The sequence below is a fragment of the Ovis aries genome, chromosome 6, assembly GCF_016772045.2.
Source record: "Ovis aries strain OAR_USU_Benz2616 breed Rambouillet chromosome 6, ARS-UI_Ramb_v3.0, whole genome shotgun sequence".
In the NCBI taxonomy this organism is placed as follows: domain Eukaryota; kingdom Metazoa; phylum Chordata; class Mammalia; order Artiodactyla; family Bovidae; genus Ovis; species Ovis aries.
In genome coordinates this window covers 12,177,485-12,198,599 of record NC_056059.1, presented here as the reverse complement: position 1 = coordinate 12,198,599, position 21,115 = coordinate 12,177,485, and the positions used below count along the sequence as shown (strand labels likewise).

At 40.3% G+C, this 21,115-nt stretch overlaps 1 protein-coding gene across 25 annotated transcripts in view; it reads right to left on the bottom strand.

Annotated features, from left to right (window-relative positions):
- The window catches only part of CAMK2D (calcium/calmodulin dependent protein kinase II delta), a 329,207-nt gene extending 308,519 nt beyond the window's left edge, over nt 1-20,688 (bottom strand). For all 25 annotated transcript variants that reach the window (XM_004009602.6, XM_042251124.2, XM_027970805.3 and 22 more), the window contains exons 1-2: nt 20,507-20,688; nt 18,802-18,896 (exon numbers count right to left, since the gene is read on the bottom strand). In XM_004009602.6, the coding sequence (XP_004009651.2) occupies nt 18,802-18,896; nt 20,507-20,571 (160 nt within the window). In that variant the 5' untranslated portion in view covers nt 20,572-20,688. The remainder of the gene's footprint in view (nt 1-18,801; nt 18,897-20,506) is intronic.
- Nucleotides 20,689-21,115: the final 427 nt, after the last annotated feature.

Genomic DNA, 21,115 nt, shown 5'->3' with positions numbered 1-21,115 from the left:
ACTCTTTGTGACCCATGGACTGCAGCATATCAGGCCTCCGTGTCCATCACCAACTCCCAGAGTTTACTCAAACTCATGTCCCTTGAGTCAGTAATGCCATCCAACTATCTCATCCTCTGTCGTCCCCTTCTCCCACCTTTAATCTTTCCCAGCATCAGGGTCTTTTCAAATGAGTCAGCTCTTCATATCAGGTGGCCAAACTGTTGGAGTTTCAGCTTCAACATCAGTCCTTCCAATGAATATTTAGGACTGATCTCCTTTAGGATGGACTGGTTGGGTCTCCTTGCAGTCCAAAGGAAGCTCAAGAGTCTTCTCCAACACCACAGTTCAAAAGCATTAATTCTTTGGCACTCAGCTTTCTTTATAGTCCAACTCTCACATCCATACATGACTACTAGAAAAACCACAGCCTAACTAGACAGACCTTTGTTGGCAAAGGTTTTTGCTGGCAAACTAGCTTATGTCTTCACAATATTTCATATTCCTGATCTGTAATAATTTTTCTCCATCAGCATTGGTTTCCTGCTGATGAAATGATATACAGCTCAAACAGTAAAAGTTGCCTGCAGAGTGTTTTGTTTATTTAGAGAAATTGAATAAAACTGATAGAAATAGCTGATTTAGATTGTGAACTGAAGAGTCCTCAGCTTCCCTTTCAGGTAGGAAAAGAAATCTGCTACCAAACATTCCACAATGGTATATTCTGGCTGTCATTCCTGTAGAATAAAATTTTCTTCCCAATTTTCTGCTATCTGACTTCCTCCACACCTCCTCTGTCCTGCCAGATCCACCCTAGAAAGAACAGAATAGAACGACAACAAGAAGGGCTTTTGCTTTACCGAGGGTTCTCTGGTGGCTCAGATGGTAAAGAATCTGCAATGTGAGAGACCTGGCTTTGATCCATGGGTCTGGAAGACCCCCTGAAGAAGGCAATGGCAACCCACTCCAGTATTCTTGCCTGGAGAATCCCATGGACAGAGGAGCCTGGTGGGCTACAGTCCATGGGGTCACAAAGACTCAGACACGACTGAGTGACTTAACACTTTCATTTTCAGGGTTGGATTTAAATTCTAGCTATTCTATTCTTACTGGCTGTACAAATTAATGTGTGTGTGTGTTTGTTTTTTAAAGGAAGCGAAACCTTCCCCTTTAAGTGTTTAAAAAGTGCCAGCATCTCAGTCGCCTGACCCCGTGGAGCCCTAGGTAGTCTGGGGCTAGATTCAAGGCCACGTTCACTGTACCTGCTAATGATCTACTGTACACTGCTTTGGGGGGACCCCTCACTACAACCCCCAGGGGCCATCTCAAATCTGTTCTCTCAATCTTGCTCCCATTTCTCCTATTGTCAGCTGAACTGCAGCCGTCTTCTCCACTCCCACATCTTGCTCCTTGAGAAAGAATGTCCTTTCCCCACATACACCCAAACCCTCCAGGACTCCACCACATACATTTTACCCTCTTTCCTAACATTATTATTTTCCAGGGATTCTTTTTCCTCTTCCTTCAAATAAGCTTCAGTTTTATTTATCACCAAAGTTAATTCCCTTGACCTGGTTAATCCCTGAAATCACCCCTTGGCATGTGTGTCTGCGTCTCTCTTCCTGTTTTATTAAAGCAGCAGGTTTTACATGTTATCGCCATTTATTCTTTAATCCAAAGAAATAGCCTTTTCTTTATCCATTTGGGAAATATTTATTAAATACCAATTACATTTCACGCAATATGCTCATTTAGGAGGAGGTAAAGATGAATAACAGACTACCCTGATCCTCATGACTGCTTCTTTCACACGACTGAAATTCTGCCATCTGGAAAACCAAGGCCTTTTCTCAGTCTTCATTTCTTTCCATTTCTTTGTAACATCGAACATGACTAGCCATCCCCTCCTTTGCAAAAACTCTCTCAGAGTTCAAAGCACTGCATTTTCCTTTTCTGACATATCCTTTCACTTCTTTTGAACTAATTCTACTTCCTCCTTTAATCTATTAAAATGAAGGTATTCCCCCAACCACGGTCCTATTCTCTCTTCTCTTTCCTATCTTCTCTCCTTTGTGATCTTTTCCACTAGTATATCTTTTATGATCATCTCTGGGCAGAGAAGTCACAAATAGCAGCTAAACTGATTACTGCAGTTTATTACAGATTGAAAACAAACAAAAAACAGGTTTGGAGAGGTTAGGAAGTTAACCCAAGATCACAAAACTAGGAAGTGGTAAAGACAAGTCCTGAACCTTGGCAATCTGATTTCAGAGTTCAGTTCAGTTCAGTCGCTCAGTCGTGTTCGACTCTTTGCGACTGGAATCGCAGCACACCAGGCCTCCCTGTCCATCACCAGCTCCTGGAGTTCACTCAGACTCATGTCCATCGAGTCAGCAATGCCATCCAGCCATCTCACCCTCTGTCGTCCCCTTCTCCTCCTGCCCCCAATCCCTCCCAGCATCAGAGTCTTTTCCAATGAGTCAGCTCTTCGCATGAGGTGGCCAAAGTACTGGAGCTTCAGCTTTAGCATCATTCCTTCCAAAGAAATCCCAGGACTAATCTCCTTTAGGATGGACTGGTTGGATCTCCTTGCAGTCCAAGGGACTCTCAAGAGTCTTCTCCAACACCACAGTTCAAAAGCATCAACTCTTCGGCGCTCAGCCTTCTTCACAGTCCAGCTCTCAGAGTAGATGCTCTTAACCTATCGAGTACACTGCACTGCTTCATGTGGTTCTTTCTCAAGGACCCCACTCAATTTTCAATGGTTCTTTCGGTATTTCTACCTGCAAATAGATTGGGGGCTTACAGGTGACCCTGGTGGTAAAGAACCCACCTGCCAATGCAGCAGAGTGAAGAGAGGCAGGTTCCATCTCTGGGTCGGGAAGATCCCCTGGAGGAGGGCGTGGCAAACCCACTCCCGTATTCTTGCCTGGAGAATCCCATGGACAAGGAGCCTACAGCCCAAGGGTTGCACAGCTGGACATGACTGAAGTGATTTAGCACACACAGGTTAAACACATGTTGATTCATCATCGTCCTTCATCAAAATCAGTCCTTGATTTTGATTTCTCAATTTGCTTTATGAAGATTACAATTTTCCCCACGATTCAACTTGAAACCCCAGTCAGCCTTATCCTTTATTATCTTAAGGTTTCAGAATTTCAATACCTTACACTCTATGCTAATCTATCCTGCTTACTCACTGCTGCCAAGTAATGTCTTACATGCCCTCTTTAAAGTGTCTCCATTGTATTTTAGACAATGTTATCAACTTGGCAGAGATCTTCATGTTTTCAAACTTTTCCCCCTAATATCCCACAGATCCTCTATCTTTTGCCCAAGCATTACATGATTTTCTGCATCTGTGTCCTTTCTCCTTCTTCCTTTCTTCCATCCATCCATCTTAACTTTTACTTCCTCAACGTTACTTCTCCTGCTTCCACAACTAAATCTCACTGCTAGGTCCAGTGAGTACACTACATTCTGCTGCTACTTCTCTTCCTCTCTTCTATAATCATGTGTGTCTCCTACTCTCCAAACCAAGCTCTAAGTTATGTTTTGTGGGAACTGAGCATATTCTGTTATTTTCATGCCACCTACAGGTTGCTTCGTTAGAGGTATAACAAATGGTTCTGCTCTGACATCTTCTAGGGAAAATGCTTTCTTGCTTTCCTTCCTCACCAGTAATATATATAGGCCACAGTATTCCTCATTATTAAGTGTGAAGCTCCCAAAGGCACAAAACCTAACAGAGGAAAAGAGGCCGACTTTACTTCCCTGGGGATAAAGCAGGGCATGTGTACGTGCTCAGTTGCCCAGTTGTGTCTGACCCTTTGCAACCCCATGGGCTCCTCTGTCCATGAGATTCTTCAGGCAAGAATACTGGACTAGGTTGCCATTTCCCCCCGAGGGGATCTTCCCCACCCAGGGATCGAACTCGCATCTCCTGTACTGCAGAAAGATTCTTTACCATTGAGCCACCAGGGAAGTCCAGTTCAGTTCACTTCAGTCGCTCAGTCGTGTCCGACTCTGCAACCCCATGAATCGCAGCACACCAGGCCTCCCTGTCCATCACCAACTCCTGGAGTTCACTCAGATTCATGTCCATCGAGTCAGTGATGCCATCCAGCCATGTCATCCTCTGTTGTCCCCTTCTTCTCCTGCCCCCAATCCCTCCCAGCATCAGAGTCTTTTCCAATGAGTCAACTCTTTGCATGAGGTGGCCAAAATACTGGAGTTTCAGCTTTAGCATCAGTCCTTCCAAAGAAATCCCAGGGCTGATCTCCTTCAGAATGGACTGGTTGGATCTCCTTGCAGTCCAAGGGACCCTCAAGAGTCTTCTCCAACACCACAGTTCAAAAGCATCAATTCTTCGGCGCTCAGCCTTCTTCACAGTCCAACTCTCACATCCATACATGACCACTGGAAAAACCATAGCCTTGACTAGACGGACCTTAGTCGGCAAAGTAATGTCTCTGCTTTTGAATATGCTATCTAAGTTGGTCATAACTTTTCTTCCAAGGAGTAAGTGTCTTTTAATTTCATGGCTGCAGTCACCATCTGCAGTGATTTTCGAGCCCCAAAAATAAAGTCTGACACTGTTTCCACTGTTTCCCCATCTATTTCCCATGAAGTGATGGGACCAAATGCCATGATCATCGTTTTCTGAATGTTGAGCTTTAAGCCAACTTTTTCACTCTCCTCTTTCACTTTCATCAAGAGGCTTTTTAGTTCCTCTTCACTTTCTGCCATAAGGGTGGTATCATCTGCATATCTGAGGTTATTGATATTTCTCCATGGCCGAGGTCCGGGGGAGAAGCCGGGCGGACCCCATGCCCAAAGGGCGGCAGCCAAGAGGAGTTACCCTACATCCGAGGTCAAGGGCAGAGGCCTAGAGTGCCAGGCTGCGACGGCGCAGGAACAGCCGAGAGGAGGTACCCTGTGTCTGAGGTCAGGGGTGGCAGCCGGGAGGAGCCACCCTGTGTTGGAGACCAGAGGAGGCGCCCGAGGCCAGGGGCAGCAGCCAGGAGGAGCAACCCCACGCCAGGGGCCAGGGGCGGCGGCCGGGAGGAGCAACCCCATGTCCAAGGAGTGGTGGCTGCGTGGGCGCAGGAGGGCCTAGAGGAGCCATCAACGTTAAAGGTCAGGAAGGGTGGTGGTGAGGAGATACCCCTCGTCCAAGGTAAGGAGCAGAGGCTGCACTTTTGCTGAAGCAGCCGTGAAGAGATACCCCACGCCCAAGATAAGAGAAACCCAAGTAAGATGGTAGGTGTTGCAAGAGGGCATCAGAGGGCAGACACACTGAAACCATACTCACAGAAAAGTAGTCAATCACAGAAACTAGACAAGGACCACAGCCTTGTCTAACTCAATGAAACTTAAGCCATGCCTGCGGGGCAACCCAGGGCAAGTGGGTAATGATGGAGAGGTCTGACAGGGAAGCCCAAAGCGGATATAAAATGTTTTAATGATCAAATATTTTTATAGGAATTAGGGCTATTGACTCAGAAAATGAAAGTCTCTCAGTCATGTCCGATTGTTTGCAATCCCATGGACTATACAGTCCATGGAATTCTCCAGGCCAGAAAACTGGAGTGAGTAGCCCTTCCCTTCTCCAGGGGGATCTTCCCAACCCAGGGATCAAACCCAGGTCTCCCACATTGCACTGCTGAGCCACAAGGGAAGCCCAAGAATACTGGAGTGGGTAACCTATCCCTTCTCCAGCAGATCTTCCCAACCCAGGAATTGAACTGGGGTCTCCTGCATTGCAGGCAGATTCTTTAGCAGCTGAGCTATCAGGGAAGCCCACTGACTCAGAGATCTAGCCAAATTCCAGTCCAGGTAATTCCTGCGTTGCTCCCTAGATCCCTCTGCTATTTCAGCTGGGTATGCTGGCCCCTCCACCCCCTAACCCGGGGGGAATGTGATGCGCTCTGTGTAACAGCTGCAACATGCCACCAGGAGGACAGGTCTCGCAGCACCAGGCACAAGAATCCAGAACTGTGGGACCTGGTTAGGGAATGTCTGAAATCCCAGAAGCAGAGATGCTAAATAAGCATTGGTGTGAGCCACAAGAATTTTTCAAAAGACATTTCTCACTTCCCTCCACCCTTCCTCCCCCAAAGCTTGCTACAGACAGTATGAATGAAACACTTACATCCAGGATGGAGGAGAAATTATCCTCTCAAAGCTAGGTGCTATTTTTAAAACTCACCCTTTGTATGTTCACTGTGTATTTCTAACCCTGGTATCTCTAAATTTGGATTTAGCTGGTTTAGGTTAAACATAAAGTCTCTACCTAAAATAGTCTCCTACCTAAAATAGTCTCCTATCTAAAACAGTCTCTCAAAGTTTGTAAAAGGTCAACACATACTTATTTCATCTTATAAAATCATTATTACTTTAAAAGATCAAGTATCTCAGTGATACTTTGGCCATTCCTGTCCATGCCTGAAGTGCCTTCTCTTTACAACGTCTCTGGCAGATAACATACACTGTGACTATGAGCACCGAATGGAGCACACAGAGCTCTAAGTTCTGCAATAACTGGTTCTCTGTCAAGGTGAGACATATATTTTCTTTCAAATAGACTTAACGTTAACAATTTCTATTTCCCCTGTTCTTGATCATAAATACATAAGAAGCAGGGGGCAAAGTCAATCCAAAGAATATTTTTTTCCTAAAGATAATTATGTGCAGAGCACATAAATATCAGTGAAAGTAGGTCTTAATCCTATTTATACAGGAGTCAAATAATACTCTGACACTTTTTCCCTTTCTCTAAATCTACTAGAATGAAAACTGGCCAGACATCAGGAGCTCTGTGCTCAGATAACAGGAGTAGACTTTGACCTTGAAATCCTGCTGACAATCTGGAATTCGGATGTTTCCCACCCTACTTTCTAACAACTATATCAACCATGAGTCGCTGCTTTTGAAGTCAAAGAAGGCTTCCTCCTTGACAAAGCTCCTATGTCAACACAAAAACATTCTACTCTAAATTAGATATATATTTATATATATATACACACAGAGGCACACATTGAGTAAAACAATATCATCCCCCTTAAACAAGTAATATAGTACTTTAAACTGGAGAGATCTTAGAAATTAAAATGTTTTATAGATGCTATAACACATTTCCCTGTAATAATAGGAGGGAAATATTGCACAGTTAAGCATAGCTAGGGAGGTTAATAAGCACTTCAAGTTATCTTCTTGATAAATGTGAGTTTTTCCCCATTATGTAAATGAAGGGAATAAATGACTATTTTTCAGCCATCAGCTTGTGCTGAATTATATATCATATCAGAATTAATCTGCTAATTTTGAGCTTTACTTGAAACAATACAATGTACACAAATCTAAAAACTTCTGGCTCTCTAAATATGTATTCATTTACCATGATACGATATAGTTTTGTAAGTTATTTATTCATTCATTTATTCAGTAAATGAGTTGCTTCCCTTGTAGCTCAGTCGGTAAAGAATCTGCCTGCAGTGCAGGAGACCCGGGTTCGATCCGTGGGTTGGGAAGATCCCCTGAAGAAGGAAATGGCAACCCACTCCAATATCCTAGCCTGGAAAATCTCATGGACAGAGGAGCCTGGTGGGCTGTAGTCCATAGGGTCACAAAGAGTCGCACCACTGGGCGACTAACACACACATTTATTCAATAAATATGTGTGAAGGGTGCCAGGCACTATTCTAGACACTGGAAATTCAGGCAGGGAATGTCAATACCACTTTTAGACACCTTACTTACCTTTGGTTTTAAACGAAAACCTACATTTTAAAAACAATTATCAATCCAGTATCACAACTGCAGAAACTATCTAGCTTTTCTTGTTCATAAACACAAATGGGATTACTTAGGGCACTTTTAATACTGGTTAACTTTTTTAAAAATCCACTCTAATTATCCTCCTGTCCTTTTTCTTTCACTTAGTCACTTTTTTTTTTTTTTTTTGTATTTGCCCCAAAGCTACATAAAACAAAATGTAAGGTAGATAAGAAGTTGTTTTTCCTCTCTTATCAGCTGTTCACACCTAATGACTCAGGGCTGTAAAATCCCAGAAGCCCACTTTATTTAATACCTTCCCACAGATTTTGTTGCACTTAAATGATTCACTGAAAGAAAAAAACTGCACCTCTTTTCATCAGTGTTTGCATGCTTTCACGAAACTTTATAAACCGTAAGTTGATCACTCAGGGTTAAGAAAATTCATCTATTTTCCAGTTCTCTCTTTATTAGCACCTACTGATGTCCTTGTTTCTTTTACAATACAATACTACAATACAATACTACAAAAAGTATTGTATCTTTTCTCCCTTTAAATTCAAAAGTGGTCATTTTCGTAACACAGTTCCTAGATCACCTCCTCTGAAGGTCTCCCTTTCCTTTCAAACAACAGTTACCTCTCTACACCCCAGAATGAGTAAACATTTGCACCGTCTCACTTATCAACATGCCTTGATAACGTATTTGACTCCACATCTATTTTACCTTGAAATGAAGGACCTTTATCTTTGTATCTTTGTTTATCTAGCAGGGGTGTAGAACAAGGTAACTGTTCTTTTGCTACATTGAAATTAAGAATCGTGTTCCCCAAAGTTCAGTTTTACTAGCAAATTTAAGTATTATTGGCAGAAATGTACAGAGCTTGGAAAATGCAATCTGGCAACATTTATCAAGAATTTTGATAATTCCACCCTTTAACTTATTAGTTCTCCTTTATGGATACTCCCGAAGAAAATAATTAGAAATATGAAAAAGTTTTACAAAACAATGTTTACTATTGTCATTTATCATAGCAAAGGATAATAATAATAAAAAACAGCAATACTAAACTAATGTTTTACTTAGTGAAGCGTAATTCAAAGGATTTGTAGTCAGACAGGTAGACTTTGTAAAATTAAGTCAAAAGACAGGACTAAAACTGTGTATTTAAGTCCAGTATTCTGACAAACTAAGAAAGAAAGAAACAAAATCTTTACCGTAATGTTTGGGATAACTTAACTTTGAATGTGTCTTCTTTCTGTTTTTCTGTATTTCCCAAATTTGGTAACATTTTTATAATATTTTAAAATATTTTTATCTAAATTGGTAACAAATAATAATAACTGGATTTTAGAGGTTTATCCAAAGTGTACAAGTCTCTCTGCAACAAATATGACCTTTATAATCTTTATATATGTAAATCTTTGATATAAAAGCATATACAATTTGTTCTATTAAAATAAAAAATTCATCATAAATACTTTCTACAAAATGGCCGGAATGAATTTTACAAATCACTTCTGCCACATCTGACCTTTAAACTGCCATTTAAAAATATGATCAAAATGCTTTCATGAAAAGAACATATTTTCTAAAATATATAACAAAATTATAAAGTTACAGAATTGTGAAATTCCCAATTTCCTATTAGTACACACAAGAAAAAGTTCCCTGAAGAGGAAACACAAATATATGCTTTAAGATGTGTTCCCTTTCCTCATATTGAAACAAGTACACTTCCCAGTCCTTTTACCAAGTTTAAGAACTGATAGATGCTGCGGCCTCTAACTGCCTTTATCAAAATATCCAATAATCACTCTAAGCAAATAATACCCATGATTCGCATATCCAAAACTCATAAAATATCACCAAAATGCTTTTTAAAGTGAGCTCTGTTAAAAGAAAAGTGAAAAAGTAACTACCTTTGGAGAACAAATAGAAAATTTTAAAACCCTTTTTTTAAAATGTAATAATGCCATGAATTTGGCATTACTGAAGAGGTACTGATGGACACACAATGAAAATGTTACCCCGTATTACTGAATCACTTCACATGGTTTTACGAAAAGGAAATGCAGTAAGAATTTGTACATAGTTGCCCCCAAATTTATGGAATTATACAAAACTCCAACAAAGGATAATATGTCATCTGAAAACTAATGGAATAATTAGAAAATTGTGAATAACAGGGAATTAATTCATTCAGTTAATGAATGCCACCTGACATGAAGCCTCAGGTCAATTTTCATTTATTTCATATGTCACAGTCTTTGTTAATCATAGGCCTATTTCAAGAGTCAGAATCTTATTTTTTACCCATTCAAAAAACATTTACAAGTATATTCAATACTGTAATTACTGTGCCAGGCACAGATCCAAAGATAAATTTTAGAATGTCCACAAAATGCTTGAAAGTTACAACATAAATAACCATAATATAAGGGGGGAAGTGTGACAAGCTCCTAAAGAAACATGAAGGAGCTATTCAGAGGATGAGAAAAATAATCATATCTGTCTAGAGAAGCAAAGGAGGTGTGGAGAAGTCAGAGACAGCTTCACCGGGGAGGCAATGCCTGAACTGGGTCTTAAAGGAGAAAGGATTCCAACAGCACCAGGTGTCCTCACTGCATCTGCAGGGTAGATCAGGACTCTCTCTCTGCCTTTGAACAGGCTGCTTTACCCTACCTGGCCGACCATTTCTCCCTCTTCCGTCAGGCCCATTTACCATTCCAAACACAATCTCACCCATAAATCTCTTCAGGAAATCCAGTCTATACCATATCTATTATACACGGAAGGCCCTGTGAATACCTCTAGTAGAGCCCTTAAAAGCTACGGGCACTATATTTATCAGTCATATCAGATTCAGGCTCCTCTGTCCATGGGATTTCCCAGGCAAGAATATTGGAGTTGGTTCCATTTCCTTGATACCTTTATATTCTGTGTGTGTTCAGTCCCTAGGTTGGGAAGATCCTCTGGAGAAGGGAATGGCAACCCACTCCAGTATTCTTGCCTGGAGAATCCCGTAGACAGAGAAGCCTCAGTTCAGTTCAGGGGCTCAGTCATGTCCGACTCTTTGTGACCCCATGGACTGCAGCACACCAGGCTTCCCTGTCCATCACCAACTCCCAGAGCTTGCTCAAACTCATGTCCATCAAATTGGTGATGGCATCCAACCATCTCATCCTCTGTCACCCCCTTCTCCTCCTGCCTTCAATCTTTCCCAGCATCAGGTCTTTTCAATGAGTCAGTTCTTCACAATAGGTACCCTAAGTATTGGAGTTTCAGTTTTAGCATCAGTCCTTCCAGTGAACACCCTGGACTGATCTCCTTTAGCTTGGACTGGCTGGATCTCCTTGCAGTCCAAGGGACTCTCAAGAGTCTTCTCCAGCACCACCGTTCAAAAGCATCAATTCTTCAGTGCTCAGCTTTACAGTCCAACTCTCGCATCCACACAGGACTTTTTCAGAAAAGCCATAGCTTTGACTAGACGGACCTTTGTTGGCAGAATTGCCTCTGCTTTGTAATATGCTGCGTAGGTTGGTCATAACTTTTCTTCCAAGGAGTAAGCATCTTTTAATTTAATGGATGCAGTCACAATCTGCAGTGATTTTGGAGCCCCCAAAAATTAAGTCTCTGTTTCCATTGTTTCCCATCTATTTACCATGAAGTGATGGAACCAGATGCCATGATCTTTGTTTTCTGAATGTTGAGTTTTAAGCCAACTTTTTCACTTTCATCAAGAGAATTAGTTCCTCTTCACTTTCTGCCATAAAGGTGGTGTCATCTGCATATCTGAGGTTATTGATATTTCTCTCAGCAATCTTGATTCCATCTTGTGTTTCTTCCAGCCCAGCATTTCTCATGATGTACTCTGCATAGAAGTTAAATAAGCAGGGTGACAATATACAGCCTTGATGCACTCCTTTCCCTATTTGGGACCAGTCTGTTGTTCCATGTCCAGTTCTAACTGTTGCTTCCTGACCTGCATACAGATTTCTCAGGAGGCAGGAAAGGTGGTCTGGTATTCCCATCTCTTTCAGAATTTTCCACAGTTTGTCGTGATCCACACAGTCAAGGGCTTTGGCATAGTGAATAAAACAGAAGTAGATGTTTTTCTGGAACTCTCTTGCTTTTTCCATGATCCAGCAGATGATGGCAATTTGATCTCTGGTTCCTCTACCTTTTCTAAATTCAGCTTGAACATCTGGAAGTTCATAGTTCACATATTGTTGAAGCCTGGCTTGGAGAATTTTGAACATTACTTTGCTAGCTTGTGAGATAAGTGCAATTGTGTGGTAGTTTGAACATTCTTTAGCATTGCCCTTCTTTGGGATTGGAAGGAAAACTCACCTTTTCCAATCCTGTGGCCACTGTTGAATTTTCCATATTTACTGGCATACTGAGTGCAGCATTTTCACATCATCATCTTTCAGGATTTGAAAGAGCTCAACTGGAATCCCATCACTTCCACTAGCTTTGTAGTGATGCTTCCTAAGGCCCACTTGACTTCGCATTCCAGGATGTCTAGCTCTAGATGGGTGATCACACCATCATGGTATCTGGGTCATTATGATACTTTTTGTATAGTTCTTCTGTGTATTGTTGCCACCTCTTTTTAATATCTTCTGTCTCTGTTAGGTTCCTACCATTTCTGTCCTTTATTGTGCCCATCTTGCCTATCAGGCTATAATCTATGGGGTCGCAAAGAGTTGAACACGACTGAAGCAACTTAGCACGCACTACTTGTTATACCTAAGAGTTATTTTTCCAACAATAAAAAATTTAACAGTTTTGTATTTTTCTTTCATTTTCTACACTTCCGTGAGAACTGACACACATAACAGTGCTGTCCAAGAAGAAACAATGCAAGAAACATCTGTCTTCCATTCTTCACTGATCAAACAAAATGAGCCAGAGAAGGAGTATGCCTTTATCAGCAGGTTTCTCTGGGCTTTGGTTAAGGGCTGAGTGCTTTTTTTGAGCAACAAGTAAATCATTTAGAAGAAGTAATCCTAAGAGCTCACTGTATATTAAGATATTTTTAATTAGTTAATACATTAAGTTCACCAAAGTATCTCATTCTTCTGTAATCACTTTCTATCATTTTAATAAGATTTTTCACTACATTGTTTTCCTTTCACAAATTAGCATGGGGACGCCTTTTGAAACTTTAATTTGATCTTATGTTACTGCAGCAATTAAAAGACTATCTTCTCTCACAAGTTGGAAACCCGAACAGTCAATTCCATACATTGCATTGGAAACGTAAAATGTATAAGACTTTTTATAAAGGAATAGTCCTTTTTATAAAGGAATCTGAAGTTTAGCAGGGAGATGAGTGAAGCACATACAGATCAATACAGAAAGGTTAAGTTTTCTGTAACAGCAAGGAATAGGATGTGTGATGGCAAGATTCAGGCTTTAGAGAGACCGAAACCTGGGCTGAAATTCTTGACTCTGCCATTTAGTAAAAGTAACTCTTAGTAACTATTTATAAATGGAGATAATATTGCTTCTCTAAAGGCTGCAGTGTGGGTTCAATAAAATATCTTACAAATATATACATGTCACTTAGAAGGTGTTCTTTAAATAATGGCTATAACATTTCTATTAGATTATTGTTATTGATTTTGGTGGTAACAAGCAATCTCATATGTTGTTAACATGAGACAGTATTAGAAAAGGGGTTCACCTAACTAAAAAAAAAAAAAAAATCAATTATAATGTTCCATGATTGTGTATAAATAACATTGCGTGCTAAGTCACTTCAGTCATGTCTGACTCTTTGCAACCCTATGGACAGTAGCCTGCCAGGCTCCTCTGTCCATGGGATTCTGCAGGCAACAATACTGGAGTGAGGTGCCATGCAATATACTGGAGGGAATCTTCCAGGACCCAGGGATCAAACCCACTTCTGTTTCCTGCATTGGCAGGTGGGTTCTCTATCACTAGCGCCACCTAGGAAGCCCCATAAACAAGAATAGTTGATTTCAAAATCAAAACCAAACAACAGAGCTGTGCTCTCCCTCCTCCAAACCTATCAGCTTTTTCCGTATTCTAAAGAAAGAGGTTATAGCAGGTGAAAGGTCTAAGAGTTCACCTTAAGATGTATTGAGATACCTACTTTAACTGGAATCATAACCAGTTATAACCTAAAAAATTTTCTACAACAAAAATAACTTTTTACTGATAGTTTTAACAAAAGTACCATATGAATAAAATAACTTTCATTATAATCAGATATCTAAACCATTTTGAACACTCTCCAAATTGTTTATTTAGACTTTGGTACTTGAACCCATCTGCATTATGGTTTTAAATATTTAAATTTATATTATATAAAAGCCTTCCTTCATCTCCCTTGGCAGAAACAATCTTTCCCTCCTTGGAAATTCCACAGCACTTTATTCATGCTAGACTTAAAACACCACTTATGTCTTCTATGATGTCTATTTGTGTAGATGGCCTATTATTCCTAACATTCTGCCCATTTTAATCATTAAATATTTATCAAATAAAAACATAAAATGAGGTCACCTTTGTGAAGGTGCTTAGTAATCTATAAAGTAATAAAATATAAAGGCATATTTCAGAGTAAAAATATTTTGCTAAGACTCCCATTTAATGTATCACAGTACAGTTCACTAAATGATACTATTATGACTTAAAAGCTTTAACACAGCTTTCCATGTAAACCACCAATTAACTAACTGGCAATTAACTGTCAATAATTTATGAAAAAAAACACTGTACACACCATACTCCAATAAATGAGAAGGGTCAGATATCTTAAAAAAAAAAAAAAAAGAAACACCAACCCAGCCCTAGAGACACTAGGAGTTGGCCTGCCTCTGTATCAGCCTAAGGAAAAGACTTACAAATTAAGATTCTAGTTAACAAAAGAAGTCAAATGTCCAAGAAAATCCTATTACGTGCTTTACGATAATTCATGATGGAAAAAACTCAAAGTAATTACTATATTTTAGTTTTTATATTGAGTTGATATCCTTACTTAGGAACATAAATGCAGAATTCAGATTTCATAGCTGAGACTTAATTTTGTGTACATGATCCAACAGTTCATAAAATCCTGATTCATGTTCTAGTAATATCAATCTACGAATTAACAAAACCAGCAAAGATCAAAATTATCCACTTGCATTGTATCTGAAATTTTACATAAATATAAAATGAAACCCCTTTTTAACTTCAGCAATAGAGGTAAAATATACTTGTAATAACATATATTATTTCAAGCTTCTACTGTACTTTTTAATATTTTACAAAACAACAACATAGTGTATCACAGACTATATAATAAGAAATGGTTTCTAAAGATCAAAAAATTCATCAAGAGATGAACGGCAAGAAATCAGTAGCGCCATAAAAAACCGTTTACCACAAGTTTTAAAATAAGAAAATCACATGCACTATTTCTAAAGACATCTAACCTTCAGAAGCTTCAATCCACTGGGTTCTGAACTGCGATCACAGTCCTTTGCGGACCTTTCATAATCTGACAATAACTTAGTTATAAGGACATCAACATAGACAAAAAAATCAAAACAGCAAGGCAAATTAGCATGTGTTAACTACTGACCTGACTGATCAAAATGATAATTTCTAATTCTCATCCTAATAATATGAGAAAATTCTATTATCACTACCCACGATTTACTAAGCATGTCTTCTTAGTAAATGTTAGCAAGCTAACAAAAAAATTTTAGAGGACAGAAGTTACATATAAAATATCAGATGCTTGAAACACATCTACACTGTTTTTTCTTTTAAAAACAAGTCAACTACATTGTAATGTGCCTCTCTATCTGATCCATTGTATAATGAATGCTCTTTGAATGTGTTAATGCAAAAGGAAAGAATTTCTTACTGAGTCTCCCAAACATGATGTATGTGACTAACAGCTGGGAGGTGAAGTGACTGAAATTGTTTGCTCAAAATCCACTAAGTTCAAGGCACAGAAAAATGCATAGGTGACAGTATAACTGGAGGTGCAAATTCGTCCAGGAATGTAGCCAAATTTTTGGCAGTTCTCTAATGGTCTTAGATGTACAAACAATGGCCTTTTTTTTCAGCTGTAATGTTACACTTAAAGAACATGGAGTTGGAAGACCTGCTTGGTCTTTGAAACAAATAGGTGTAAAACTGGGACTTACAAAAGGCATGGCATTTCAAATACAAAAACAAATTTGTACAAAAAATTTACATGTTTCACAAAATCTGCCATGTGCAACCAAAAAAAATTTTTTTTTCATTACCTTGGGGTGAAAATGTTATTTTGCATTTTATTCTACATTTCCCCTTAATTAAAATTTTTTTTCTGCAAAAGAAATTTTTTAAAATCATAATCTGGAAAGGGAGTGCTCTGAAAGGAGAATTCATATTTTTAACCACGAGCTCTTAGTATACAACCTTACAGACTTCTTTACATCCTGTATTTGCTTATTCTTAGGAATGAACTAGGCATCTAACTCCTTTACAAACCACCTAACAGCCACATGTGATTCTAGTTACTCTGTAATGAGCCCCTCCTAACACCCTCGATGGGGTAGAAATGTTATAGTAAAAAAAAAAAAAAATGAAAGCATAGTGTTTTTCCATTAAGACTTTATAGCTTGAGTAGAGGTTTAACAAATGTATACATGCATAGGTACAAATATTTTATAAACTACTCTAATCAGCATGACAATACAAAATAAATTGAACATTTTGAAGGAAAAGTACAACAATATCATATAAGTGAGAAGTAACAGGTAAAACTGACACAGCATTTTGTATTTTAGAAGTGAGTCTCATAAAATTCACTGAATCTTCAAAACCACCCATGACACCATACGGGGATTTTTTTCGCCCACTTTACTGAAGAACAACCTGAGGTCAAAAAAGTTATGTGACAGAACCAAATTTACATACTGAGTACACTAGTAATAGAGCCAAGATTCAAATTGGGTTCTCACAGCTAAATCAAGGCTGCCAACTAGATTTATAATTTAAATTGTCACCATTTAATCTTTACAACAACCCAATGAGATAATAGCAGCTAATATTCATGGAATGCATCTTAAGTCACTTAATTGTCACAAAAACCCTATAAAAGAGTTATTACTCAGTTTTACAGATGAGAAAAATGAGGCTCATGGAAAGCATGTAAACTGCACAAGATCACACAAATCACAGGTAGAGGAATCTTAACTTAAACCCAGGGCATCTAATTCCAGAGTCACCTTCTTCACCTCATTCTTCAGCAGGTTAAGAAACTTGCTCAAAGTCACAAGAAAATTGAAAAGGGAGAACATGAAGCAAGTATTTTAGCCCTATTTTCCCTAAATATAACTGAACAATTAAGATCATTAAATCCAGAAGGGGCAAGGTAGCTGTGGGGTACATTGTTGTTGAAAGCAGAGTTTGAACAAGTGAGGAACATCAGCAGAAAAGCAGCAGAGCGTTTCAGCAGCCTAGAGAAGACTTATCTTCACACGTTTGAAGCAAAAGTAAAATGAAACATATGTGAGCAGACACAGGGGTGTTTACCATCCTGGTGTAGCCAGTGTGAAAGGTGGTGGATGAAAAGGGACGATTCTAATTAAGAAATTAGTAAAAATGAAACACAAGACATTTATTTTAAGAGAAAATGTTAAAGCCACAGAAAGATAGGGGATAGGTGTTTTAACACCTCTAAAAGAACTGATACCCCCACTCTTGCCAAAAGTATCAAGTATACAGGAAGGAATCATATAAGCGCTGAAAGAATCTGACTACATTTTTGCATTTTTCTTTTCTACACTAAACTGTCATGTACAATAGCAACTCCTTTTTACCATTAAAAATCTTCCAGTGGAGTAGACAGAAGTGGAAAGAGAGAACATAATTGAGCATAACCTGCATCCTATTAGTCTTCCTGTCCTGAATCTATGGTGCTGGTTACTTTTACATGTAAGATGGTCCTCAGACTCATTAAAATCAGGTGAAAGAAATACAAAGTTTCACTTAAATGAATAAACTGAAATGTCAACCTAAATTACACATTAAAAGCAGAATCTGCAACAAAGAGGAGGAAAAAAAAAAAATTATGGCAGAGACCAGATACAATGATACCAGATACTAGGAAGCAAATTAAAGAAGGAAAAGCAACCCTGATGGGATTTCTTTTCTCATTACTTAAATCAGGTCACTGAAAGGGGCTTACACTATGGCATTTTCTTCATTTTAATTTCATCAAACCATAAATTCCCATGAAAATATTAATACCTTAGACACGTGCTCACAATAATTGGAATGCCGAACCTTTTGGTATAAGTACTTTTGCATGAGTTCAACAAAATAAAAAGAATGCAATGAGACCCCTCCAAGTTTTTTGCTTATGTCAACAGCTATTTTATGAGTATGAATTATCTTTGCAGTTATAAAGCATGTGTAAAATACATTACATGAGTGAGAAGTCTTACTGCAGATGATCAAGTAAAGGTCTAAACTGCACTCAGAAACATCAAAATCAAGCTGAATTTCCTGGAATATAGCAACCATAAAATGTTCCTCCCAAAGCCATTACTGTTAAATATACCTTAATGAATTAAGTTCAAGTGTAACTACAATTGAAATATATGATTTAACTGAGTTATGACCTATTTTTCCTCTCAAAAGCAAAAGGGAATAATGACAGTTGTGAGACTTACATTTTTCCATTCCAGGGTTTTTCTGAAAGTTATTTCACAGTGGAGCTAAAGGCAAATTGCACTTAGTGACATGTATTTGCTTTAAAATGTAGTTAGTTATGTTATTACCCACGGAAAAGGTAAGATTTTAATAACAATTTATCAAGTAACAATTGTATTTTGTCACATTTTTAAACTGCACAAACCAAGAAGCACTCAGGAAGGAAATAATCTCAAAAGGTAATATGATACCTACAGCTACAATTATAACTAAATGACTTATTTACATAGAACACAACCAACATACAACAGAACCAATAACCAACAGGACAAATGCACAATTAACATATATGTGGTTGAAAATACCCACCCCTAGCAGAAAGCTTTTTGGTGTTGATAATTTTGGCAGCATATTCTTGTCCAGTAGGGATTTTCATACATCTTCTCACCACTGAGAATGCCCCCCTGAAAACCAATAATTAGCAGGTCATCAGTATAATCAGCTTGATATTCTATTAAAAACTTACATCTGAGTATTTTTATTGAATTTAGTGAACTGTCAAATATCAGTGCACCATATAGTAATAACTAGAAAACGAACAATCCTTCCTGGAAACTCAGGCCTTCTTTAACGTTGAAGAACAAAAATAAATTTTACTTAACTGGGAGCACACATTATTAATCAACAAAATGAAAGGAACTGCCAATAATGACGACTCTTGTTTGCACATGAAATTTGAAAACATTTTACAATTCACACTCAGCACCAAATGCTCTGAGAAAAAATCCTGCAAAGAGCTGAAGAGGAGCAGCAAAAATCTGCTGCCTATTTATTCTGGTAGGAAAAAAAAATTAATGTGGCTCCAAGTAAGTAAATATGGCGATTGCTTTCATTAAAATAAATCTTAGGAATATTTGTGTGTGGTTTAACAAATCCTGCTGTGGTGATTTCTCTCTGCCCTGTTTTGGACTGGGGGAGGGGAGAGATTTGAATTAAGCTGCTCTTCCGACATATTCTCCATGTTTTCACAGCAGACAACATAAATATATGAGGATGTGATCTTCATTACATTTAAAAGATATTTACACGTCCTTTAACTCAACTGTAGAAAACAACAACATACACATAAATGCACCTTTCTTGAGTAATGTTCGACATTAGCGATAGTGGAACTGGGGTTGGGTTTGATGCTACATAAATTAACGTTCACGGCTCGGCCCCTAGGTTCTTTTGCACAGGTTCTCAGTAGGTCTCCTGTCTCCTTCCTTAACATTGCCAAGTAGTCCTGTCGGTCAGGTGTAGAAGGTCGTTTTCAAACAACATACAACGTTAGGTTACCCCTGGGAAGCACTCTCCCAGTCTCCAGAGGGCTTTTCCACTGCCTGTGTAAATAAATCCTCCCAGAGAACTCGAAGATGTTCATGTAAATCCTAGGAAGGGTGATGATAAGCGAGCAATCTAGTGCAAGGAATAATAGTGGATATGGGACAGGGGGTCGAGTTCGTTTGGGAGGCTCTTTTCCCGGACAGAACAACTACTGGATGCGAAACAGACTCTACGCCAAGTTGAACTTTCGGCATCAATAAATATGGCACCGTCTGGGGCAGTGAGTTCTCATCTGAACGTGGGTCGTATGGCTGACTCGCCGGCGAACCCGGCGGCATCTCTATTTACAGAAAACGTGATCTATGTTGCATTTTACATGGGTTCTTGTTTCCTCTTCATACACACACGCGCACGCGCGCGCGCGCTCGCACACTTCTCAGGATGACAGCTACAACTGCAGGGATCGTAAATCCACTAAGTCTCTAGTGCAGGAGGGTGGGGGAGCGGGAGAAGGTGGGCTAAGGATTATCAGAAAGGGCCACAGCCGGGGTGGAAGGTCTTTCCCCTTAGTCGTCCCCTCCTCTTACTAAGACAACACCTTCCTCCGAGCCGACACACCGGGGGCCCTCCTCCCTCTCCTCCCGTCTCCCAACTCGCTCGCCCCACGCGGGAGGCCCGTGGGTCGGGGGTAACACGACCCGCCCTCTGCTGGAAAGGGGACGTGCGAGTACCCGGCAAAGGCGCTTACTTTCCGAGCTCCTCGAAAAGCTGATACTCGTCCGTGAACCTGGTGCAGGTTGTAGTCGAAGCCATCCTCGGTCCGGGCTGTCCCCCTGGCTGGGAGCGCGGCGGACCAGACGAAAGCAGACGCGCGGCTTCCCCGGGACTCGCCCCGCGGCGCTGTCACCCAGGGCCGCCCTCACTTTCCTCGTCCGAAAGTAGCTCGCCGGCGAGGGAGTGTGCGCAGGGGCGGGGCGGGAGGGGAGATGACCAGAGAGGGTGGCGTGGGGTCTCCTCCCTGCTGTCCGCCGATCCTCCTCCTCCTCCGGGCCTCGCTTCCTTCTTCTCCCGACGCTCCCTCCGACCCCTTTCTAGACCCTCTCCCCAGATGCAGGCGCAAAGTACTCAAGAAGAGGGGCCGGGAGATGGAAAACAGCCGGGCACGGGGCGAGAGGCGAGCAGTTGCGAAACGATCCGCACCGGGGCAGGAGGGGTAGAGGCGGAGGGGAGGGAGCCCGAGGGGGCGGAGGCCGCGGAGCCGGGAGCGGACGGCGCGAGCCCAGCTGCAGCTGTCAGCGGGCGCGGGCGCGGGGCGCGCCGGAGCCGGCCTCCCTCCCGCCCGCACCTCGGCGGCCTC